The 26,128-nt window shown below is 43.4% G+C and overlaps 2 protein-coding genes across 5 annotated transcripts in view; one reads left to right on the top strand and one right to left on the bottom strand.

Annotated features, from left to right (window-relative positions):
* The window catches only part of RPRD1B (regulation of nuclear pre-mRNA domain containing 1B), a 77,329-nt gene extending 75,755 nt beyond the window's left edge, over positions 1 to 1,574 (bottom strand). Inside the window, exon 1 of one of the 4 annotated variants that reach the window (XM_074347262.1) lies at positions 1,043 to 1,574. In XM_074347262.1, coding sequence (XP_074203363.1) covers positions 1,043 to 1,193 — 151 coding nt within the window. In that variant the 5' untranslated portion in view covers positions 1,194 to 1,574. The remainder of the gene's footprint in view (positions 1 to 1,042) is intronic. The other 3 variants (XM_074347263.1, XM_074347264.1, XM_010960745.3) reach the window with 3 other exon arrangements.
* Positions 1,575 to 1,601: 27 nt separating this feature from the next.
* The window catches only part of TTI1 (TELO2 interacting protein 1), a 39,734-nt gene continuing 15,207 nt past the window's right edge, over positions 1,602 to 26,128 (top strand). The window contains exons 1-4 of the mRNA XM_010960746.3: positions 1,602 to 1,730; positions 13,460 to 15,802; positions 20,165 to 20,374; positions 23,273 to 23,421. Of these exons, the coding sequence (XP_010959048.2) occupies positions 13,501 to 15,802; positions 20,165 to 20,374; positions 23,273 to 23,421 (2,661 nt within the window). The 5' untranslated portion in view covers positions 1,602 to 1,730; positions 13,460 to 13,500. The remainder of the gene's footprint in view (positions 1,731 to 13,459; positions 15,803 to 20,164; positions 20,375 to 23,272; positions 23,422 to 26,128) is intronic.

Raw genomic sequence — 26,128 nt, 5'->3', positions numbered from 1 at the left:
CATGTTAGACGATCTTTTGTGTCATCCTGCTTACTTCTTCACCATAAGTCATTTGAGCCTCAGTTTTTTTCTCATCTGCCAAGCTTCTACTTAGGACTCTGAAAAGTTAAAAACTGACAATGTCTGTAAAGATATCAGTACTGTACTTGGCACAGAAAAAAGGCACAGTAAATATCAGCATCATCTCCATTTTACAGATCAGGAAACTGAGGAACAGAGAAGTTAAGCTGCAGGGGGTCAGGGAGTGGCACAGTCAGGCTTAAATTCCTGGCAGTTGGCCGCGGGAGCCAACATGCTATCATGCTCCTAACCCAGTGCCTGGCACATAACAGGCTGAGCTCAATCAGTGGCTGTCAGATCCTGAGCAAGATCTAGAACCAATGAAAGTTGCATGAAAACAGGAGCCTGAGAGGCAAGGTCTAGATGATGTGGCCCCTTACCTTCTCTATAACGACAGTAATTGTACCCTCCTCTCTGAGCAATGCTGAGAATTGACTGTGAGGATATACATAAGGTCTTAGCATGGTGACCGTACAGAATAAAGGCTCTGTAAGTGGCAGCTACTCTTGTCCTCATTATACAGATGAAAAAACAGAGGCACAGAGAGAAGAAACTTGGCCGACATCACTCAGCTAGCAACTGGTTGGGCCAGAACTAGATCTCAGCAGTCTCACTCCTAATGCCCAGTAGGCGCCTGGCACACAACAGGCTAGGGCCTGTCTCCTCCACAAGGCGCTCAACACCTCCGAGAGAATAGTCATAAGCATCAGGAGGAGAGGGAGGGGGAAACGGCTGAATGATCTGGGAGTCTAGGCACCTGAGCTTTGCTCGGTAGAACCCCAGACAAGTACCTTAAACCTTCCCGGGCCTCGGTTTCCTTCTCCGAGAAATGGGGATAACACTATCTCCAACCACAGAAGTGCAATCAATCAGAGGCCCGGGCCTGGAAAGGAAGGTTCTTCTAAGAAGCTAGAGGGGCCTCGATAGACAGTGGGAGAGGGCAACCGGGAGGAGGACCAAGGGGGTGGGAGAGGGTGTTTACCTTTGCGGAGCTCGCGGTGCCACACCGAGACGATGGGTCCCGCGTGCTTGCGGTGGTGGATGAGCCACAGGGAGAGGGTTTGCACGCTCTGCTGAGAGTTGCTCAGCTCCGAGAGCTTCTTCTCCAGCGCCGACTCGGAGAAGGAGGACATGGTGGCAGCGGTGAGGCCCGGCAGGGAGCGGCCTGGGCCGCCCAGTGCGGCGGGAAGAGCGTCGGCACGAGGCCTGGCCTCACCTGACCGCCTGCAGGACTCTCTACTGACTGTCAGACAGCCCAGGGGGCCAGGAGGGGGAGGGGATGGGTCTCCGCAGTAACAGCCACCCGCGCCGCCGCCACAAGATGGCCACCGACCTCTCACCCCGCCGCGAGAGCAGGGTCAAAGGGCAAGGGCCGGAGTGGTGGGGCACCAGATGTCAGAGCTATAGAAAAACGCCCCTCCAGTGGCGGCGGCCTCTCTGAACCTCGCTCGGGACACTCCGAAAGCGACAAACCTGGAAAAAAGCGCAGTTCGGCGGCCTCCGGAAGGCGCTTTGACCGCTCGCGCCCGCACGCAAGCGCAATGAGTCTCACCGGAACCCTTTCTCCCGCTCTCGCAGAACCTTTCTGGCGCGGTGCGACGCGCGAGTTAGTACGTCACTTCCGGCGGGGCGGAGAAGGCGGGAGAGTGAGGGAAAGACTGGAAGACGAGGTAAGGGAAGAGTGGCGCGAGCAAGAGGGAGTCCAGCAACCGCGAGCCCCTAGAGGGTGATCCGGAAGGAACGCTGAGGCTGAGAGATTTTGACCTGAGAATGGGACAGGGCCTTTCTCCCCAACCTGGCAGGCCCCAGGGCACACTTTTCCTCCGTATATGTCTTGCTTTCTGTCCACCCCCAACCCTCCCCCGAGAAAGCTTTTAATTGTGCCAAGCCACCCACATGCACTTTTCACGCCTTGGCTCTTGCTGTTCTTTTTGCAAAGGTGACGCACTCCCCCCTTTTCACCGAGTGGGCTCCCGCTCGGCCTCCAGGACCACCCTTTACTGTCCAGTCTGTGACGGCACCGCTATAAAACACAAACTTTGTGCTCTCAGCTCCTGCTTGTTGTATTCAGGGAATTACGGGCAGCCCTTGCTCGCCGGGGGTCCATTTGACTGTTGCTCAAATTTAAGGAATATGTCAGCTTTGTGAGGGGTGGGGGCAAGGAAGTCAATGAGTTTATTGACCGTCAAGAAACACTATTTGAGAAGCTGTTCCCTTTTTCCTGTTTTTTAAAAAAAGTTAAATTCCAGTTATCAAATCAGCAGAGAAATTTGTCCTTCTAACTGCTATTAAGTTGTGGTGGGGAGTTAGGTTATTGTAGACCTAACAGAATTAAAATGTCCCGACCATAGTGGAACTGACCAGTTGTGAGCAGATTCCAGTCAGGAGACATAGTGGTAGAACGCCTATTTTTGCTCTTACTGCGCTGTGTTATTTTTCTTTGCTTAGATGCTTTTACTCCTCCTCCAGACTAGAATCATCATAATCATAGCCAGTGTAGTGAGTAGTTACAATGGGCTAGACACTGTTTTCACATAGGAACTCATTTAATCCTCACAACAAAGCTATGAGATAGGTATTAATGTTATTCCCATTTGGCAAATGAGGAAACAGGCCGAGAGGCTTAGGTGACCTACCCAAGATCACATAACTAAGGTTAGAGAGAAGAGGCTATTTACCCATCTTTTTTACTCCAGCACTTGATTCATAACTGATTGAATTAATATGAAAGAGGTGAATGGCCTAAAATCACACTAGTAAATATCTAGTCATAATTATAACCTAGGGCCTTTGAGTCCAAATTGAGGCCATCTTTCTGTATTAAGTAACAGTGTCATACTGAGCACTTTTATACCAAGTCACTGTGTATTAAGCACATTACATATATTCGTTTATTTAATCCTTACAGCAGTCCTATGGGGGTGGAGGTTATTATCAGTATTTCATGGTATTTCAGATTTCGTGATCTGTTAAATGTCACTTGGACACAGGAAATGACAGAAACAGGACTCAAATCAAGATTATTTTAGTCCAAATCCTTTATTCCCATGCCAGTGGTTCATTTATTCATTTAGCCAGTAATTTTTGAGTGCTTATGTCCGAAGCACTATTCTAGGCAAGCAGACAGAATCTGTGTTCTTGGAGGCTTACCTTCTGCAGGGGAAGATAAACAAACTGTAAAATGAGTTGGAAAGTTATGGGTCTTTCTTGAATAAAAATAAAAATAAAAGAAGGTAAGAGGGATGAGGAATGCATGTATGGGCAGATAGGTGTCTGGTCAGAGAAGGCCTCACTGATACAGTGACATTTGATCAGAGCTTTGAAAGAAATGAGAGAGAAAGCCCTATGCTGTGTGTTGGAATGTTGTTCCAGGCAGAGGGAAAACCAAGTACAGAGTCCTAAGATTAGACCATTGTTGGCATTTTCAAGGAACAGCCAGGACAGCTGGAGAGATGTGAACTGGAAGGCTGGAAATGAGCTCAGAAACTAAGTTCTCAGGGGCCACATCACATGGGAACTTGTAGGCAATAGTAAGGACTGGGTATTACAATGAGATAAGTCCACTGGATGGTTTTAAGCAAAGGAGGAACATGTGGCTGTTAAGTAGAAAATGGTAAGCAGAAGAGTGGGAGCAGGAAAACCAGTTCAGCTGCCCTTGTGATAACCCAGGTGAAAGGAATACTCAGACCAGGTAGAGAGAAAGGGTCAGATTCTGGGGATCTTTAGAGGAAGAGATCGCAGGATTTGCTGACAGAGTAGATAGGAGGTGTAAAGGAAACAAGAATTTGTATGGCCCTAAGGATTTTAGCCTAAGCAACCATAAGAATGGAATTTGCATTTATGTACTTAATTGTGGGAAGAGATGGTTTGGAGTGTGAGAACAGCTGATTTGTATATGTCCTATCCAAGTAGAGATGTCTCATAGGCGATTAGATTTATGGGTCTGGAGTTCATGGGAGAGATCTGGAGTAGAGATATACGTCATAAGGGAGAGTCATAAGGGGGAATAGGTGTAGAGAGAAAAGGAACCCAGTGACTGAGTCCTAGGACACTTCATACATTCAGAGATCAGAAAGATGAGGATGATATATAATCATATGATTTTTCTTCTTTAGCTTGTTAATATTAATTATGCTGATTGATTTTCAAATACTGGACCAGCCTTACATCCCTGGAATCAATCCTATTTTGCCATGATGTATAATTTTTTTTATAAACTGCTGAATTTTATTTCCTAATATTTTGTTTAGGATTTTGGTATCTGTATTCATTAGGGAGATTGGTCTGCAGTTTAAAAAAATTTTAGTATCATCTTTGTTGGGTTTTTGTATTAGGATAATAGTAGCTTCATAAAATGGATTGGAAAGTGTTTCTTCCTCTTCCATTTCCAGAAGATTGCATAGAATTGATGTTAACTTCCTTTAAATGGTTGGTAGAAGTTTGCAGTGAAACCATCTGGGCCTGAAGGTTTCTTACTTCTTTCTCTTATTTTTATTTTTTAAATTTTGTGAGTTTTTAAATGATAAATTCCATTTCTCTATGAGGCTGTTCAATAATTAATAATTTCTTTATCTCTCCCTCCCCCTCATCACCCCTGTCAGTCTTAAAAGAAAGTCACAATTTTATTGATATTCCCAGAGAACCAGTTCTTTGTTTCAGCGACTTTTCTCTACTGTTTTCTGTATTCAAATTCAGTTTCTACTCTGATCCTCATTATTTTTTCCTTCTGCTTGCTTTGTTTTTTTTAAATAATAAATTTTATTGGCATTAGATACATGTTCAGTGTTAAAACTTCTAAAATACAAAAACATATAAAGAAGAAAAATTTTAAATCAATGTGATTCTATCACTGAGGTAACTTAGTTTTAATAAGCTTTATCTGTCCTTACCCTTCTGCTTGCTTTGGATTTATTTTGCTCATCTTCTTTTAGGTTCTTGTGGGCTTCTAGATTACTGATACTGATTTGAGAGCTTTCCTTTTTTCTAATACATGAATTCAGTTTCCTCTAAGTTTTTGTAAAAGTTTCTCTCTCAGCATGGCTGTACCTGTGTGCTACAAAGTTTGGTATGTTAAATTTTCGTTTTCATTCATTTCCATGTATTTTTTAAAAATTTCCCTTCATATTTCCTCCTTGATCAATGAATTACTTACAAATGTGTTGCTTAATTTCCAGGTGTTTGGAGATTCTTGCTTTTCTCTCTCTTGTTAGTGATTTCTAGTTTGATTCTGTTGTTGTTGAGGAACACACTCTGTATGATTTCAGTTCTTTTAAACTTGTTGAAGTTTGATTTATGGCCTAGGATATGGTCTGTCTTGACATATGTTCAGTGGACACTTGAAAAGAATGTATATCCTGCTGTTGTGGCTTGTAGTATTCTGTAAATGTTGACTATGTAAATATTAGTTGATGTTGTTGAGTTCTGTTATCCTTGCTTATTTTCTGAACAGTTGTTCTATCAGTTGTTGAAAGAGGAATGTTGAAGTCATCACGTTTACTTGTGACCACCTGTACTTTTCCTTTCACCCATTTTTGCTTCACACATTTCGCATCTCTTATTTTGTGCATACACACTTTGAATTGCTATGTCTTCTTAATAGATTTACCCTTTAATCATTATATAATGTCCCACTCTGTTCCTGGTAAGTTTCTTTGCTCTGAAGTCTATTTTATCTGATATTAAATATAGCCACTCTTGCTTTCCTTTGATTAATGTTTGCATGATAATGTTTTTTTCCATCTGTTTACTTTCCCCTTGCCTGTATTGTTATGTTTGAAGTGAGTTTCTCGTAGACAGTATATAGTTAGGTCATACTTTCTCATCTACTCTGACAATCTCTGTCTTTTCATTGGTATAATAGACCTTTTACATTTAATATAATTATCGATATGTTAGTGCTTAAGTCTGCCACTTTACTTCTTGTTTTCTATTTGTTCTGTTTTTTGGGTCTCCATTTTCTTTTTCCAGCCTTCCAATGGGTTACGTGAATGTTTTTTAGAATACCATTTGATTTATCTGTAGTGTTTCTGAGTGTATCTCTTTGTATAACCATTTCAGTGGTTCTTATAGGTGTCATATTATATGTATGTAACTTATTTTTACCAGTTTTAGTGAAGTATGTGAACCTTACTTCCTTTATCTCTTTACCCTCTCCTGTTTATAACATAAATGTCTTAAAAATTTCATCTAGATACATTTCAAACCACATCAGTCAGTGTTACAATTTGCTTCAACTGTCAAACACAACTTAGAGAATTTAAAAGAATAAGAAAAGCCTATTGTATTTAGACATATTTTTGTTTACCATGTTTTCTTCCTCCTTGATGTTCCAAGATTCCTTTTTTTAACATTTCCCTTCTGTTTAGAGAATTTCCTTCAGTCATTCTTTTAGAGTAGGCCTGCTGGTGACAAATTCTTTTAGTTTTCCTTCATCTGAGAATGTCTTAATTTCTACTTCTTTCCTAATGGACATTTTTACCAGGTATAGGATTCTGTGTTGACAGTTCTTTTCTTTTCTTCCAGAACCTAAAAATTATTGTGCTGCTTCCTTCTGGCCTAGATGGTTTCTGATGAAAAATCCAATGTCATTCAAATAGTTTTTCCCCACAGCAAGGTATTGTTTTTCTCTGGCTGCTTTCAAGATTTTTTGTCATTAGTTTTCAGAAGTTTAATTATGATGTAATTATAGTTGGTGTAAATTTCTTTGGATTTATCCTATTTGGGGCTCGCTCAGCTTCTTGAGTATATAGATTAATGACTCTTGCCAAATTTGGGGACTTTTCAGTTCTTTGAGTACTTTTTCAGCCCTGCTCTTTTTCTCCTCTCATTCTGGGACTCTTAAATCTTCTGTTATAGTCCCACAGGCCCCTGAGGCTCTTTTCAGTCTATTTTCTCTCTGTTGTTCCAATTGGGTAATTTCTCTTATTTTTGCTTCTAGTTTACAGATTCTTTCCTCTATCCCCTCCATTCTACTGTTTAGCTCATCTGCTGAGCTTTTTATTTGTTGTTGAATTTTTTAGTTCTAAGATTTCCATTTATTTCTTCTATTTCTTTGCTTTGGTTTTCTGTTCTTTCATTTGTTTTAAGCAAATTCATAATTGCTCATTGAAGCATTTTCATCATGGCTGTTTAAAGAACTGTCCGATAATTCTAACATCTGTATCATCTCAATGTTAACATGTATTGACTGATTTTCTTTTTTTATTAATTTGGAGTTCTTCCTGGTTCTTGGGTATGATGAATGATTTTTGATTGGACATTTTGTATTCTGTTCAAAGACTCTGGACCTTATTTAAATCTTCTTTCTAGCTGGCTTCCTCTGAAGCCACTCTGGCAGTATAAGGGAGGCTGGGGGACCCACCTTGTTACTGCCAAGTGCAGGTAGAAGTCCGCATTCCTCACTCAGCCTCCTTTGATGTGCTTGAGGGAGGGCTCCTCATTGCTGCCGGGTAGGAGGGGAGTTCTGGCTCCCTGCTCCTGCTTAGCCTTCTCTCTTTTTTTTGTCCCGTCTTTTACTGAGAGAGAATTCACATACAACATTGTGAAAGTTTAAGATGTACAATGCAATTATTTGATACATATGTATCACATATACATGGAGAAATGATTACCACAATAGGGTTAGTTAACACTTCCACCACCTCACAAAATTACCCTTTTTTGTGAGTGTGGTAAGAACATTTGAGATCTACTCTAAACTCTTAGCAATTTCATGGATCATCAGACTGATTTTGCGAGCTTTTGAAATAGATTCTCACGCATACCTGTCCCACCCCACCCTCAATATAGATTCTGATTCAGTACATTTGGTGTGGGGCCCAGGAATCTGTACTTAATGCTGTTTCCCCTTGATTCTGATAAACATTTGGGTTGGGAATCTCTGGTATAGTGGAAAGAGTGCATACGGTCTTTGGATCACACAGGCTTGAGATGAATCCCAGGTCTGGCACTGTTTGTTGTGGGACCCTGGGCATCACTTAATCTCCCTGAGTTTTATGTTGTTACTCAGCTGTGGATGAGGAATTTATGTCCATAATATACCTAGCACATTGCCTGGCTTATGGTGGGTTTTTCCAATAAATAATTCTCTTCCTAATATTCAAGAACTTGTGTTGGCAATTCTTACATGTAAACTCCTATCTCTGGGATCTAAACCCAGTCTTCCTACCATATGCTAGCTATTCAGTTAGAAGTTTTGGAGATCATCATCCACCAAGTTAATTTTATGTTGAAGAAACTGAAATTCATGGAAACCATATAGCCAGGAACTGTCAGAGCCAAGACTAGCAGCCAGATTGTCAGATTCCTGTTTTCATACTCATTCCGTCCCTTACCTGGAAACAGCCTAAAAATGGGCTGGCATACAGCCGAAATCTAGAACTGTGATTGCCACCTGAGAATAAATCAAGCAAGATCCTTCCCTAATGGATGAGACCAAGTATCTGTAGGAATTACTCACCCCAAGAGAAGAATATGATGCTTTTTACCCAGAATCCAGTTCAGACATAGCTGATATGAAAGCTCTACCAATGAGAGAGCCAGACCTTGGTCTGCGGCTGTTGGCTCAGCACGCATCTACTGAATACCTGCACTTTGCTAGAAGCGATAAACAAACCTGTCAAATGTCACTGCCCTTATAGAGCCTGTATTCTAGTGAGAGGAGAGGGACAATAAACAAATAGGTAGATCACCTGGTTGTCCAATGGTACTGATTGCCATGGAGGAATATTTTAAAGGGAGGGGAAGGAGGTAGAGAGTGCAAGGCAGAGGAGGAGTAAAGATGGGTTGCAGTTTTAAATAGGGGTGATCAGGGAAGGCCTCACTCAGAATTCACATTTGAGTAAAGCCCTGAAAGGTAAGAGAGGAAGCCATGAGGCTATGTCATGGAACCACAAGCACAAAGGCCCCAAGCAGGTGATCTCATCAGAATGTCACCCCTGTGTGAGGCATGGCGCACTTGCCGTGATGGCATCTCTGTCTTGTTTCTGCCTTCATCAGGTGCTGTAACTTCTCTGCCTTACGGCCTTTGCTTGTGATGGGCATTGTACCTTGAACACGTAGCCCCAAGTGTGTAATCCCCTCACCTCAACACAAGTCCTCCCTCCATGAACATTTCCCTGTTGGTGTTCATTCTTTTTCAACTTTTTTTTTGTACTTTTTTTCCTTCCCTTTTTCACATCTTGATTGTATGATACAGTAAGTACCTTGTGGTCCACCATCTTGTCCTTTCAGTGTCTGCAAAGTGTAGCGCCTTATTCTGTACAGATTATCCCATTTGTCTTCACCACCTGTGCGCCATGGCCCAGGGATCTTACATAGCCCATCCCTGCGGCAAGGCAGAAGGAGATGGGGAGGAGGAGAAGAGGCTGCCAGGGGAGTGGGTTCACTCAGACACTTTGATTGCAGATCTCTTCTCCCCCCTCCCCCAGTGACTGCTTTCCACGACCGCAGTAGGAATACACTGAACCAGGAAAGGTTTAGAGTCAAGAACTGGTTTATGCAGTCACTGTCTGCCACAGTTGAACTCTGGGTTGTTTTCCCTGCTCACCCAGAGAATCACCTCATTCTGAATACCTCATCCCAGTACCACTTTCTGGGCCAGAATGCCCCTGTTGCTATCAGTTATATAAACATCAAACTTGGCAGTGACACTTTAAATAATCAAGGTTGCATTTTATAGGAATAGAATCTAGGACTCCTAAGCTTCTAAATCTCTAAACAATTCCTTCGGTAATTGACATATTGTCACACAAGTGTGATTTCATGGCTATCCCATAAAGGTATATGATTGCCTTTTATAGGCATGCCAAAGTAGCAATTTGTTACACTGTCTTCCTTACAGAAAGCTGGTTTCTATATTTCTTAGCCCATAACACATTGTTTTGAAGGTCTCCAGTTGTGGTAAGCCTTCATCTGTATAGTATTCCACTGGGAGAATATACTACAGTTTATTCATTCTACTGTAGATGTGTATTTGGGTAGTTTCTATGTGGGGGCATTTGTGGCTAGTGTATTCTAAAACACATCTGTTGGTAAATTTATGTATGCATTTCTATTGGGTATATATCAAGAATGGAATTTCTACATCATAGAGCATATGTGTATTTACCTTTAGAATAAGAGATACTGCCTAAGTTTTTCAAAGTGGTTGCACCTCGCAGCACTGGGTGAGAGTTCTAGTTGCTTCATATCCTGACCAACACCTAGTATTTTCTTTCTTTCTTTCTTTTTTTCTTTCTATCTTTCTTCTTTTTTTTTTTTTTTTTTTTTGTCCTTTTTTTTCAGCTTAGCACTTCTGGTGAGGGTGTAACAGTATTTTATTGTGGTTTTATGTAGCATTTTCCTGATAAATGATTAATGTCTTTCAGTATGTTTATTCGCCATTTGGATATCCTTTATTGTGGTGTGCTTGTTCAGATTCTTTTCCATGTTTCTGTTGGATTGTCTTTTTGCTAATGATTTATAGAAAATCCCTTATATTAGAAATATGGGTGTGTTGTCAGATATATAGCAAGTGTCTTTTCTCACTTTGTGGGTTGTCTTCACTGTCTTAATGGTATCTTTTGCTGAATAGAAATTCTTAATTTTAATATAGTCCAGCTAATCAATTTTTTTTATCGTTAGCTCTTTTCTGTGTCCTGTTTAAAAAGTCTTTGTCTACTCCAAGATTTCAAAGATGTTCTTTGTTTTCTTCAGAAAGCTTTATTGTTTGACATCTCACATTTTAAATCTAGTGTGAGATATAAGCAAGACCTATATTTTCTCATATGGATAGCCAAGTGACACAGTACCTTTCATTGAAAAGACCATTCTTTCCCCTACTTCATTTCAGTGTCACCTTTGTCAGGTGTGAGGACCATAAATCACAGAGGGAATACAGAAGAAAGGGCAGATAAGTTCAGTTTGGGACATTGTGTGTTCCCACTTCATTAGCTTTCTGTTGGGGGGTGGGTATAGGGCCTGATTATATTGCGAGCACGCCCCTCCTACCATCCTGCTGTGGTTCCCTCTTTATGTTTCCAGTTGAAGATCTTTTTTGCAAGGTTCTGGTCTTTGTTTTTGATGGTTGTTTAGCAGTCAGTTGTGGTTTTGTTGTAGTCGTGAGGAGAGGTGAGCTCCTGGTCCTACTACTCTGCCATGTTGACCGTAAATCCCCCTTTATCTTTTAGTGTACAGGAATTTTACCAGAATGTGACAGGTATGTATCCTTCAGTCTTCTCAACCTCCAGATGAATCTTCTTGCAGCTTAGGGGGATGTTTCAGTTATTTATTTATTTTAGCTCCTCCATCTGTTCCTCGTTTTCCTTCCAGAATTCCCAGCTATTTATATGTGGTTTCTCCCAGATCTGTCCTCCAGGTCTCATGTTTTCCATCTCTTTGTATTTCTGTTCAGAGTTTTAAGACAGCCCTGCTTGATCTTCCAGGCCACTAATTGGGGTCTAAGCAATTAACTGTCTTTTTTTTTTTCCCCATCAATTGAGCTTTTTTGGAGTGGAAAGACATGTTTTTAAAATTCTAAGAAATATCTTTTGTCTTGTAATTGAATTTCCTTATTAGTCTAATTATTTTTCAAATTCTAATCTATCTCCTTTCGTGGTTCTGTTAATCTAAGATTCACTACCTCAAGGGAGCTCTGTTTGCTTTTCCTACTTCTGACTGCTGGGTCCTATTAAGTGGTTACTTCCTTTCCTTCTTTTGTTCCAACTGCTAGTATCTCAGGCAGGGGAAGGATGGCACAGCAGCCTCCGGGTCATCAGTGTGTGAGCCGGTGCTGCTGGGGTGACAGTCATCCCTGGCCCAGCTTTCTGCCATCCACACCTGGCATTTTGCTAGCCTGGAGCAGGAAGATTTGAGCTTCTTCCCTTCCCTGGCTTCTTGGCAGGTCACAGAGACCAGGCGATATCTCTCCACAGAACCTCACAGATCAGCATTGCCCTTCTCATTGAGCTCTGTGGTCTGGACTCTGTCCCGTGTACTAGAGCCTGATTGTTGCCCTGGAGGCCTCTCCTGATGAGGGGAAAAATCCAGCACCAGCTCTGTCACTGGACTCGGAGGTCTTGCCCACACCCACCAGGTACCACTTGCCTGCCAGCCCTGTTGGGGACAGGGAGAAGCAGCAGGCACTTTCTTGTTGTTATCTGTTTCGAAGCCCCCAGCAAGGAGAGCTGAGAGAGAGGGAGATTGAGATTGACAGTTACCAGACTACATGATCTTAAAGCCTCCATCCAGTGCCAGCGTTTTACAGTTGTGCACATTTATGGTCTCCAGCTTTGGCTCAGTCCTCAGTACTCTATTGGACCATACTTTTATGTCTTCCCGGCATGCTCTGCTTTCCCAAAGGGAATATTTGAGACTTTTATTTCTCTCCTCAAGCCCTCTGTTTACCCTCCTTCTTGTTCACTGTCAGCCCGTGACTTTGCATTTCCCCTCACAGAGAAAAGAACCTCTCTTATGTAAAGTTGCTCAGCTCCTTTGCTTACTTATAAACCTGTCTCCTTTCACTGCTTGCCTGCCTGCCTGCCTGCCTGCTTGCCTGCTGTCCACCTCTCCGTCTGGCTCGAATCTCTCTTCTCCCATGATTTCTGTGATAGCGTGTGCTCCAGGTTTTCCTGTTTCTCTGGCCATTCCCTTTCATTTTGTTTTGCTTTTGGTCTTACTAGGCTCTGATTTTTTTCTCCCATATGACTGGCTGCCAGGGGTGTTTTCAATGCATGAGGTTGATCCTATCACCCATTGCTTAAAATCCCTCCATGACAAGAATAGGCAAAACTAGTCCATGGTGACAGAAGTCAGAGTAGCTGTTACCTCTGGGCAGGAGAAAGAAGAGCTGATTGCAAAAGGGCGTGAGGGAGCCTTCCAGGGTGCTGGAAATACCCTATATCTTGTTTTGGGTAGTGGTTCCATGGATCTCTGCATACATTAACGTTCACTGAGTTGTACGTTAAGACTTGTGCATTTCACTCTATGTATGTTATACCTTAGGTTACAAAACACAAATCCTTCAGTGGCTCTCTGTCTCCATCACTCTCACAGGTTAAAAATCCGTACTCCTTAGAATAGCTCGCAGATTCCTATTCACTCCTCCCTTGAGTCTTGGCTCAAGCCTCCTCCTCCTGTGAAACCCACCCTGGCTTTTCCAGGGTGCTGACACCTAGGTCTTGCACACCGGAAGCACAGACCTGTTCTCATCCTTAACAGACTGTGTTTTAACTGTGCTTCCCTCCCTGGACTAGGGGCTCCCTAAGACTCAGAACCAGCTCTTCGTCCCATTGCTCCCCTAGTGTTCTGTGCGGTGACTGGCACATGGGCCCCTGCTAAGTGTCTGTTGAATGAATCAGTAAAAGTTCACTTTGTATTTTCTTTGAGCTTGACCTTCTTTACAGAAGTTTCCTTCCTCCAGCCAGCAGGATGTTTTCTCAGTGAGAGGAAGGCTGTTGCACAATGGCAGTTTTTGACACCCCGGAGGAGGCCTTTGGCGTCTTGCGTCCTGTCTGTGTTCAACTCACCAAGGCCCAGACAGTGGAGAACGTGGAGCGTCTGCAGGCACAGTTACAGGCCGTGAGTGACTCTGCCCTGCAGGAGCTTCAGCAGTACATCCTCTTCCCTTTGCGATTTACCCTGAAGACCCCGGGTCCCAAAAGAGAGCGCTTGATCCAGAGTGTGGTGGAATGCCTCACGTTTGTCCTCTCTTCAACATGCGTGAAGGAACAAGAACTTCTCCAGGAGCTCTTTTCAGAGCTCTCTGCCTGCCTGTATTCACCCACCTCCCAAAAACCTGCAGCTGTGTCAGAGGAGATGAAGTTGGCTGTGATCCGGGGCCTCAGCACATTAATGCACTCGGCTTATGGGGACATCGTTCTGGCTTTTTATGAGCCCTCCATTCTGCCTCGTTTAGGATTTGCTGTATCTTTACTATTAGGCCTAGCAGAACAGGAAAAATCAAAACAAATTAAAACAGCTGCCTTAAAATGTTTACAGGTTCTACTCTTTCAATGTGATTGTCAAGACCATCCGAGGTCCTTGGATGAGCTTGAGCAGAAGCAGCTGGGGGACTTGTTTGCCTCTTTTTTACCTGGAATCTCAACTGCACTGACCAGGGTCATCACAGGAGACTTTAAACAGGGGCACAGCATTGTCGTGACGTCCCTAAAGATCTTTTATGAGACAGTGAGCTTCGTTATGGCTGATGAACAGCTCAGAAGAGTCTCAGAGGTCCAAGCAAAGCCTGCCGTGGAGCACCGAGTAGCGGAGCTGATGGTTCACAGGGAAGCCAATTGGGTAAAAAATACCAGTGACAAGGTGACTGTCCTTATTAAAAAGATAATTGAGTGTGTTTCAGTTCACCCACACTGGAAGGTGAGGCTGGAGCTGATAGAACTTGTCAAGGCCCTCCTTTTGAAGTGCAGTCAGTCACTGGTCGGATCGGCAGGTCCCCTTCTGAAGGCTTTGGTGAGTCTGGTAAATGATGAGAGCCCTGAAGTCCAAGCCCAGTGCAATGAAGTCCTGAGACATTTTGCAGACGAGAAAGTAGTGGTGGGCAGTAGAGCCATTGCCGACGTCTTGTCTGAAAACCTGCACTCCCTCACCACGTCCCTTCCCCGCCTGATGAACTCCCAAGACGACCAAGGCAGATTCTCTACTCTCTCCTTGTTACTCGGGTACCTGAAACTCTTGGGCCCCAAAGTGAACTTTGTCCTCAACTCTGTGGCCCATCTCCAGCGCCTTTCCAAAGCGCTTACCCAAGTCCTGGAATTAGATGTGGCCGACATCAAAATTGTTGAAGAGCGGCGTTGGAACTCCGACCATCTGAGTGCTTCTGCAGAGACTCTAGCCTCCCAGCCGTGGAGTCGCATCCAGAGGAGGTATTTCCGCTTCTTCACCGACGAGAGGATTTTCCTGCTCTTGAGGCAGGTGTGTCGGCTCCTTGGTTTTTATGGGAACCTCTATTTGCTTGTGGATCACTTTATGGAACTGTACCGCGAATCTGTGGCTTACCGGAAGCAGGCTGCCATGATCCTTAATGAACTGATTGTAGGGGCTGCTGGGCTAGAGGTGGAGAATCTTCATGAAAGACACATTAAAACAAGCCTGGAGGACCTGCGAGAGATCGTGACATCTATACTTGAGGAATACATAAGCCAAGAAAACTGGTATTTGGTCACTTGTATCGAAGCTGAAGAAGTGGGAGAGGAGCTGACGGTGAGGCAGTCAGGCCTGCAGGCCCTCACATCTGGTGCACACACCCGCCAGCTCCTCTCTTCTCCTGCCTTCTCACAGCCAAGTCCCACTATCTGCTCCATGAACAGCAACATCTGGCAAATATGCATCCAGTTGGAAGGGGTTGGCCACTTTGCACGCGCACTAGGAACAGACTTCCGTTTGCTCTTGATGTCAGCCCTCTATCCAGTACTGGAGAAAGCTGGAGACCAGACACTGCTCATCAGTCAGGCGGCCACCGGCGCCATGATGGACATTTGCCACGCTTGTGGCTACGAGTCCCTGCAGCACCTGATCAATCAAAACTCAGACTATTTGGTGAATGGGATCTCTTTAAATCTGCGTCATCTGTCTCTCCACCCCCATACGCCAAAGGTCTTGGAAGTCATGCTGCAGAACTCAGATGCTAGCCTACTTCCGTTGGTGGCAGATGTGGTTCAAGACGTCTTGGCCACCCTGGACCAGTTTTACGATAAGAGAGCTACTTCCTTTGTCAGTGTACTGCACGCCCTGCTGGTAGCATTAGGTACTTTGAGAGCCTTTTTTTAATGCTGATTTGGGGGAAGGACTAGTATGCTTGTTTGCTTAACCTTATTTTTTTTCTTTGTGTGTGGTTATGCTATGGACAATGTAATTGTCTATCTGGTCCCAGATGTTATGGTAGGGTTCCATTGCTTATTTTTTTTTATGGTTTTTAATAATCTCTGCCATCTGCTGAGCTCCTCTTCTGTGCCAGGGACATAAACCCTGCAGACTGAATGTAAATATTATTTTTATTTTACAGATATGGGGAACTAAGGCTCAATGAGTTCATACTTAGCCAGGGTCACATAATTAATAAGGAGTCAAGTCAGGATTTATGACAAAATTTCAATACACCACACTGCTTCTGATGATACTTACTGTCAGCAGTATTCATGCTAATGGAGAATAAGACTAACAAATTATTCAGTCCACAGATAATCCGGAACAGTACTATACAACAGAACTTTCTGTGATGACGGAAATGGTCTTTATCTGTTCTGTCCAACAATAGCTACGTGTGGCTAGTACAACTGAGAAACTGAACTTTTTCATTTTTGTTTAAATAGCCACGTGTAACTAGTGACTGTCGTATTGGACCAAGCAGGTCTAGAAACTTTCTTTTAACCTTTTAATTGTATGAGGGGGTTTGAATCTTTCTCTTTCCCCTTGACCCTGTTGGGTATCTGTCAGAGGTGTCAGCCACCAGTAAAATGGCAAAGTTTTAGACTATAGAAAAAGAATCCCTCAACTGGGTAGTCACTCTTTGAATGAAAAAAGAAATATATGAACTATAGATCTGAGTTCCTTTTATCCGGTGAGCATATCTCCAGTATTCATTTCAGTACTGCTAATGGGCCGCCAAAAGAGGTAGAAGGGTCTCTGACCTTGTTTTGCCAGCTGAAAAAGCTAAGACCGTGTCAGGAAGTTTCTCACGGAAGATGACTGAACGGGGACAGTCCTCTGCCCTGTAACTGATGCCACTTCCAGTGTTCGTTCATTCATTCATTCATTCATGAACATTCACGTATAGTGTAAATGTTCTTTTACTCATTCATTCAATGAGGAATGCCTGCCGAATGTCAGACACCGTGCTAAGTAATCAGGATATAGCAGTGAACAAGACGAATAAACTCAAGGAGAGTGACCAGGACAGCAGCAGAGTGGTCAGGGAGGGCCTCTGTAGTAGCGACACTAGAGCTGAGACCTGAAGGCTGAGAAGGGCCTATCAGTACAAGTTGACCTGTCACATCCTTTTTATGGTTTCTAAGAATATTCAGGCAAAGGGAACAGCACGTGCAAAGGTCTGGAGGGAAGAAAGGATTTGGGGTCTTTGGAGAATGAAAGAGAGATCATTGTGGAGAGAGTGATACAGATGGAATTGGAAGGGTGGGTGAAGATGAATCCCACAGGGCCTTGTAGACCAAGGGAAGGAGTTGGGGGTGTATTTTGCAACCACTCGGAAGCCTGTGTACTGAACTAATCTCTGGGACGCCAGCAGTGACCAAGAAGAACCTGGTCCCTGCCCTTATGGAAACTCCCTAAGACTGGCTGACAGTGTTTCTATTTTAGACTATGAGTGGCTTCCGTGGTCCAGATATACCCCAGACTTCTACCTTTAGTGCTTTGGGGAACTCTATTATTACATGTCATTTTTTTTGTTGTTTCAGAATTAATTGTTTATTTATTTATTTATTTATTTTAGTTGAGGTATAGTCAGTTTACAGTGTATCAATTTCTGGTGTATGGGATAATGTTTCAGTCATACGTATACATATATATTCCTTTTCATATTCTTTTTTCATCATAGGTTACTACAAAGTATTGAATATAGTTCCCTATGCTATACAGTATGAACTTGTTTATTCTATTACATGTCGATTTGAGTTTTAAAAAAATATATTAAGAAAAGGACTATTAAATATAACCTCTCAGGAGATACCTCAGTTTGGGCCTTGAAAATTGAATTGCCTTGGATTGCCGATGTTCTTGGTCATCTCCAAAGGGGAAATCCTGTGTAGCACCTTTTTTTTAAATTGCAGAGAGGAAAATAAGGGTGGTTAAGCTTGACTTGACAGCACCCTACGAAAAGAAGCAGAATTAGGGATAGCTTTTTCTAAAAGTTTTGAAATAGCTCAGAATGTATACTTGCGTTTTGAATGGTGAGCAGTGCTGTGGGGAGTGGATCAGTCCTGCATGAACCAAAGTATGCTGGCATTTCCTTTTGTCATCGAATTGCATAACTAATGGTCACTCTTAAGATGGGAGTGGAAGTGTAGTCTTAGAGAACTTCTAGAAGGTTTTAAGAGAGCCCACTATGTGTTTTAGGAAATTGAGTTACCATAACATGGTGTTTCACAATCATTGACTAAAAAAGCATTAGGTAGCACAGTGAAAGCAAGAACCATTAGTTAAATTACTGCTTAGCACCAGCTACTGGCTGGCTGATTATTCATAACAACAAAAAAATCTGGTAGCTTTGAAAATGAGGAAGTATCCATGCCACATCCCTCAGCACTTGGAGATGGTACCACATCCATCCGTGTAGGGCTGCCTTGTTGTTTTGATGGCTGCATAGTGTTCTATGATATGGCTGCACCATGATTTAAGCAGTCCTTTTTTGGTGGACATTTTGGTTGTTTCTGACCTTTGCCACCACAAAGTATGCTGCAGCGAGTATCTTTGTAGGTCATTTTGAACATGTCTAAGTATAGCAGTAGGGTAGATTGCTAAAACAGTTGCTGGCTTAGAGGATGTTAACATTTAAATTTTTGATAGAGAGTTTCAAATTGCTCTGGAAAGAGGTTGTATCAATTTAAACTCCTGTCAGCAATGTAAGAGACTGCCCATTTTGCCACACCCTCACCCACACTGTGTATTAACTAGCTTTTTGATCTTTCTAATCCAGTAGGAGAAAAATTGCACACTATTATAGTTTAATTTGCGTTAAGAGTGAGGTTCTTTTCATATGTTTAAAAGCCATTTGTGAGCAAAGACTTTTTAGTGTCTGGCACTAGCCTTAAATCTCGAAAATAATCTTTGCAGCGTGTCTACTTACAGCATTGTAAATTCTGGGTCCTGCATTAAGGAATGCAGTCCCTTAAAGTACACTAGGACAGATTTCTGTCTAGGATGGGGCGTTCAAGAAATGGCATAATTGATCCCTTCATGTGGAAACCTCCAGGTAGCCGACTGAAGGCTCTCATGTCCAGCATTTGCTCTCTGCTGCCCCCCATTTCCCGGCCCCAGCACAGCCCACGTCTGTTGGGAGGTGCAGATGCTCTGTGATAGATAGATTAGCAGGTGCCAGAGGTCATCAGACACTGTTTTCCCTGCTGTCTGCAGAAGGAAGGCAAAAATTCAGGCTGTGAGGTTTTCTTGTTGTTTCATTCTTTAAGAGCATTTTTTGAAAGGAAGCCCTAGGGGACCCCCAGTATACAGAAAGAGCTAGTAGAGCAGTGCTGGTTAAAGACGGCACGGAAACCCTGTTCCCACCCTTTGCCGGCTGTCTCTCGGTGCCCTCCCTATTGTGACCCGAGACATTTCTGCAGAGCCCTAGGGCTTCTCAAGTTTGAAAACCCCTGGTTCGGTAATGTTTAAAACTTATTCTGTGGTGACATATCAGACGTATTGGAACATCACTGAAGAAGGGAAAATCTTCAGAGAGAAAATGCCAGCCTTCTGAAGCATTGTATATCAAATGCCTATGTGAGACTGTCTGTGCTCAAGGCTCTGCAGTGCCCCTCTTCTGCTAATGAGTAGTGAGTGTATCCTACACTCAGAATTTTGTCACTTGTAGCATATTTATTCACTCAGCATATGTTTCGAGCGGCCACTTGATGCTGGGCGTATTGACTTTCCAGCGGTGATCAGTGGAGCACAGTGTCTAGTGGGAGGTACAGACACTAAACAGTACATACAAAGTAAATACAGCAATTACAAATCGTGATGAGTTGAAATGAAAGGAAAGAAGATGGTCCTGTGTAAGACAGCATGTAAGGGAACTAAGTTAGATTAGGGGGTCAAGGGATGGCTTTACTTGGCAAGGAGTCTTTGTATTGAGACAAGAAAAGTGAGATAGAATTAGCCAGATTTGACATTGGGGGCCAGAGCATTCCAGACAGCAAGAGCAGCATGTGCAAACCTTCTAAGGCAGGAGGATAACCTGGCGCATTAGAGGAACTGGAAGATGGTCAGTTGACAGGCAGTGGGGAGTGGTTAGAAGAGGATGCTGGAGAGGCAGGTAGGGACTGGATCATGTGGGGGCCGTTCAGGCCATGGCAAAGAGCTTATTCTACTTATAAAGTACTAATGCCTGTTGTCAGTGACCAAGGTGAATGTTATAATGATGACATTTTATTTACAGCCCAATGGTTCCCAGATGCAGATAATCTCGGGCAACTACAAGAGCAGAGTGTAGGGGAAAAGGAAAGTCATTTGAGCCGAAGACCAGCAGCTCTTGAGAAAGGACTTGAGAATACCACAACAGCTGAAGACATCGAACAGTTTGTGCTGAACTACCTCAAGGAAAAGGATGTGGCAGATGGAAATGTCTCAGATTTTGATAGTGAAGAAGGTAACTATTATTTACTTTGGTTTTGGTTGTTTCTTCTTTTTGGAGCAGATTATTATAAAAATGATGAAACGTCATAATAGAAAGTTTGGAAATAAGAAAAGCCACTCATAACGCCGCCATGCTAACACAGACTTTCTCACTTTGTGTGTTGTCTTTTTCCATTCTTCTCTGTTGCAAACCTGTTTTTAATATGGTTGCAGCCACAGCTGAAATGCATTAGACCCTTTCTGCATTTAGTTACATAATAAGGAGCTCTTCTTGTTGCTATGGAGTTTTCATAATTAATGTTTTAATAGCTGCTGCTAAGTATCCATTCCCCTGTGGGAAGTATAGGTTGCTTCTGGCTTTTCACTCTAATAAACAGTCTGCAGTGGATGATTCTGTGCTTGTGACCTTCTCCTTTTTGCATATTTCTTTATAAATCCCAGATTTCTGGGTCAAGGATATGAACATTATTTTATGTTTGCCAAATTGCCTCCCAGGAAGACTGTGTCAGTTTCCACCTTGCCTTCAGCAGTACGGGATTAATACCGGTTTCCCTACAACCTTGCCGACACTGGCTGTTACCAGTTTTACTTCCCGCTAAATTAAAATGGTTCTTGGTATTTGACTTTGCATTTCTTTGATTACTAGAAAGGTTGAACATCTTTCTATATGCGTCTTTCCTAACAGTTTTTTTCTTATGCCCATTGTCTACTCTATATGGTTTGTCCATTTATTTTGTTTATTGGTAGGAGGAGATTTCACTGTTTTTCTTACCAATTTATATGATGAAGGACAAGGGAGTTCAGGCTAGTTGAAGCTCTGGCCTGTTGTTTTATTCACAAGCTCAATCTGGAGCTTCAGGTCACGGAAGGATTAATAAATTATTAGAATCTCCTCGGCAAATATAAAATGCCAAGTCATAATGAGCTTGGTGGTCTCAGAACTATCCTAAATCGAACTTAGTCCCAAATTAGTTTGTTAGGTTGGAATTGAGCAGATTTTTTTTTTTTTTTTGGCAGTCTCTACTCTGAGACTCTTGTGAACTGAAGCCAATACTTCAGGATAACAGGAAATAGTAGTTAAATGCAACTAACTGCAACAAATTCCTTCTAAAGAGCAGGGAAGCATCACAGGGCCCAAATATCGATTTATGTAGAGTTGAGTTGTTACTCTCCCCAAGAACAGAATTTTCTGATCAGAAACCAATCAGGCTTTTTCTTCTCAGTTTTGTTTCTTGAGCCAACCCAATCCTTCTTGTAAACTACACCCCTCACCCAAACCTGGAAACCCCGAAGAAGAGGAGGCATCTTGATCCCTCGTAATCCAGATTTGACATTCTTGCTTGGAATTCTAGCATTGTCAGTGAATCCATTCTTTCACGATTACGATCTTTTGGTTCTAGTCAATGTTCGCGAGGAGCAGATTGTATGAATCAAATCTTTCTTCTGCTAACAAAAATCCACATCCTTCAGATAATGATTCTACAATGGGTAAATTTCAAACAACAAATCCTCCTCTGGAAAGAAAAGCATAGCCTTATCATTCGTATAATTATCGTTCATCAAGTACACACCACGTACTTGGCATTATAAGGAATGTTTGGATTGATACTGATTTGACTTGGGTTTTTTACTTTAACCACAAGAAAAGTGCCTTGTTTATCTGAGGTCCCTTTTTCCAAGAAATCCAAGCATTCTATAAGTGCATTTTCATTTATCTTTTCAGCATCTGTTAGAGACAGGTGTGGCCTCTACTATAAGATTCTGCTTTTCCAGCAAAGGAAACTGAAATGGGAAAAAAGGGGAGCAGTGCTCAGCTCAATGGAAATGAGCACAGCTGGTATTGAGGGGGAGGGGAGGGGAGGCTGAGGCTATAAGCAAATAGAGGAAAAATTTCAGGGTAGGGATTTTGGCCTGGGTTTTATGTAACTCTCAAGTCTTTTTGTTGTTTAAATTTATAAACTTAACCCCTACCTCATGCAATGCAGCACTCCAGTCAGTGAAAGAATGATAATAATAGCTGGTGACATTCATCTCACTTAATTCTCTCAACAAGCAAAAGAGATATACATGCTTTATCCCCTTTTTTTCAGATGAGATAACATGGGATGAGAGGAGTTACTAATAGGATGTAGAGGCCAGACTCTGGTCCTCTGACCAAACCCCATCCCTGTGCACCAGGCTGTCTTGGTATTATTTCTCATCAAAATGAGTAAGGCTTGATCTTGGCCTTCAAAAGAGCTTACAGGCTGGTAGAGAAGGCAGACATGTACCTGCTTTAGTCAAAGGATGAACCAAGAGGAAAGGCGAGTAAAGGGCGGAGGCCAGCCAGGGAACTGCCCAGCCTCAGGGCTCCAAATTAGAACCTGCCTTCCTATGTTTTTATTTCAAATGTTTATTAGTGGAAACTTAGAAAAGACCAAAGGTATAGGGAAAAAAATTTAAATCATCTATTGTGTCATGACCTCATCTCCGTTAATGTTTTATTGTACTTCCATCTTTACATAAAGCTGAATATAATAGTGTTCACACTGTGCTTGCAGCTTCCTCTCCTGCTTTTCTCTTTTTAACACAATGTTATTTTATAAGCATTTTCCCTTGTCGTTAAAGCCCTTGGTAAACACAGATTTTCGGGTTCTCATAAGGTGCCACTCGTTGTGTGGATGTACCGTGGTTTCTGTAACCATTCCCCTTTGAGTAGACATGGAGGGCTTTCCCCCAGTTTTTAGCTATTACAGGTAATGCTTTGGTGAATATTTTGACTCACTGCTTGACCCCAGTTTTACATGGTTTCCTTAGGTTCAGTTCTTAGACACTTTCCCTCATAAGCCCTGTTCCTGAACTGAGTTTGGGAGATCAAATTGAGATGGGGCATCTCTCATAAAACACTGCCCCAGTTACGTTCTTTTTCCAGAGGAGCAGTCAGACCCTCCCAGAGTGAATGAGGATGACACGGGTCCCGATGTGGAGCCACCACTGCCCGTGCAGATCCAAATAGCCGTGGACGTGATGGAGCGCTGCATCCACTTGATGTCAGATAAAAATCTGAAAATCCGCTTGAAGGTCAGTGCGGCCCTTTCCCAGCACTCACAGGGCGGCAGGACTGAGGTTTGGTCTGTGACTACATGGACAAGCAAGTAGCTGCCCTAATCTCCTGGTCCATGCGTGGTGGCCAAGGGGAGACATCAGAGGAATTATCCGTGGGATGCCGGTCTCATGTCTTCCTGTATCAGCCCAGATGCCAAAAAAGACCTGAGTCCCCTTTGTGGAATTAAAAACCACAAGTTTTGGAAATTCACTGAATCTCCAAGGGGGTAAAAAGTCATGCTTTGGAAAGGATATCATTTTCTGAGCTGACTTCATGCGGGACACAGGTTTTAATACTTTAAAGTAGTCATTCTTCCAAGCCTGACGCTAGCCCTTATCTCTGTCTCTGTTCCCATTTTCATCCGGGACCAAACTCCAACGCTTTTCTTAATCTCACATCCTCATTTGCTGGCTGTTTCCCAAGCAGCATCCCCATCAGCCAGGACCTAAACTTTACAGTAGTGACTCCAATAGCAGGACGGTGGGGTGGGGTGGGGAGGGCACAGGGGACACAACTTTCAGAATTCACCCGGAGGAAGATCTTACACCCAAAGGAAAACCCAGCACGGCCTACCCCTCTCTACCCACAAGCAGGCAGGAGACACACAGCTGCCTCCGTGAATTACTGACAGTGATGAGAACATTTTGCCCTGAGCAGGGTGGAGGGCTGGGAAACCCCGATCCACTGGTGACCGCAAACCTCAGCGTCTGGGTTTTGGGCAATTTGTTTAGCCTTCCCAGAGATACTTTGCGTTCATCTGTTGTTCCATGCTGGAGGCACTTTTCAGGCGCCTTTTGTTGGCATCTGGTTGATACATTAGAGAAGTGTCTTCCTCTCGCGAAGCTGTGTAGCAGCTGTGTACACACTGTAGCTACTGAGAGCATCCACGCTGGCGTCAGACCTACATACCTGGGTTCGAATCCTGGCTCTGCCCCTGACTAGCTATGTCACCTGGAGTAAGTCAGTTCACCTTTCTGAGCATCAGCTTCTTCATCTGTAAAATGGAGATGATGGTACCTCCTCACTGGGTTGTTGATTATAAATATAAAACAGCATCAGGTATGGTGTTCACACTCACTCATTTCTTCACTTATTCACTAAATGCTTATTGAGGACTGCTGCAGGTCAGGCAGAGGTACACTGAAGGAACAAAGCAGACACGATTCCTGTCTTCATGGAACTTCCTGTCTCTTGAGAGGAAAGAGGTGACACACAAGGACACACATACACATGGAGGAAGCGCTGTGAAGGGAGTCAGCAGGTTCTGTGGTAGAAGATAGCAGTTCACCCACATGGTAAACACGTACTGGGGACCTACTCCACCAAACCCTGTTGCACAAGAGGGAGCTTACTTTCTGCTTTAGACCAGGTCATCAGGTGGTAAGGTTTAAGCCGAGTCTTAAAGAGCCAGCCATGAAGGGGGGAGAGGCAGGGAGGAGAACATTCCAGGCAGAGGAGGAAAACGTGCGTCTTTGATTCAGTGAAGTATGACGTCACTTGCCCCATCAGTGACAGAACTCAAATCCAAAGCCCGTCAGCTATACCAGCACCATTTCTACCCTAGGACTCTGCTCTCCGCCGTAGCTGAGTTTCCTCTTCAGCCTGCAAGGGCGGGGCCTGTTCTTTATTTCTGTACCAGTCTCCGTGTGACCGGCACATTGTAGGCATCCAGTAAAGGTTTACTGCAGACCTCGCTCTGTCTTCCTGACTCAGACGTGCCCCCTCACCTGGGAAGGCTGGCCCGTCAGTGCGTCGTCGTGGTGACCAGTGCCTGGGACACTGAAGCAGGCTGTCTGTTTTCAGTAAGCATTGAAACAGGAGAGATCAGGAAATGTATTCTCAGGGAAGGTTAAAAAAAAAACCCAATTTACATGTAGGCTACCCCAGACCTTTCCTCTGAGATTGACCTGCACCCCAGCTGCCCACTTGACCTCTCCATTGAGAAGTGGCAGAAGTTGCCCTCATCCACCCTCCCAGTCTCCTCTTCATCGTTTCTGTCTCGTTAAGCAGCACCCGCACCCATTCAGTTGCTAAGCCTGAACCCAAGCAGCTCTTTTTGATGCCTCTCTTCATTTCCCCAAAAGCGAGTCCTTCAGCAATTTAAGCCATTTCATCTCCAAAACAGATCTCAAATCCTTCACTTCTCTGCCTCTGCCCCCATCGTGTGGCCGTGTAAACTCTTCCCCCTCACGTGGACGTGTTCCGTGGCTTCCTCAAGGACCTCCTCACTTTTTCTTTCTCACTTCAGGTCCCTTCTCCACTCAGCAGCCAAAATGACCTTCTAAAAATATGAATTGTATCATATTACTGTCCTGAACATTTCAATGGCTCCCCACCGCATTGAGTACAACATAAAAAGCCTTCATGTCACACCCTTGAGGTCCAGCCCCATCTTCCCCTTCGTCTGTCACACTCCACACCGCCCTGCTTTAGTTTCCTAAGCACCACAAGCTCTCCCTCCTCTGGGTCTTCCTCCTTACCGTTTCCAGGTCTCGGAACCCTCTTCTACTCTGAGGAGGAGTGACTAACTCCTACTCATCCTTTGTGTCTCCTTACAGGAATTGCTTCCTCAGAAAAGCCCTCCCAAGAGCTGGTATGGTATAGATCCCTCCCTTGAGTTTCTGTGCATTTTTCCCTTTGCTTTCCTTCCTAGCACTTGTCACAGCTGGTAATCATCCCTTT

This window comes from Camelus bactrianus, chromosome 19, assembly GCF_048773025.1.
Source record: "Camelus bactrianus isolate YW-2024 breed Bactrian camel chromosome 19, ASM4877302v1, whole genome shotgun sequence".
Classification (NCBI taxonomy): domain Eukaryota; kingdom Metazoa; phylum Chordata; class Mammalia; order Artiodactyla; family Camelidae; genus Camelus; species Camelus bactrianus.
Note: the sequence above shows the minus strand (reverse complement) of the source record. Positions and strands in the feature narration are given on the sequence as shown.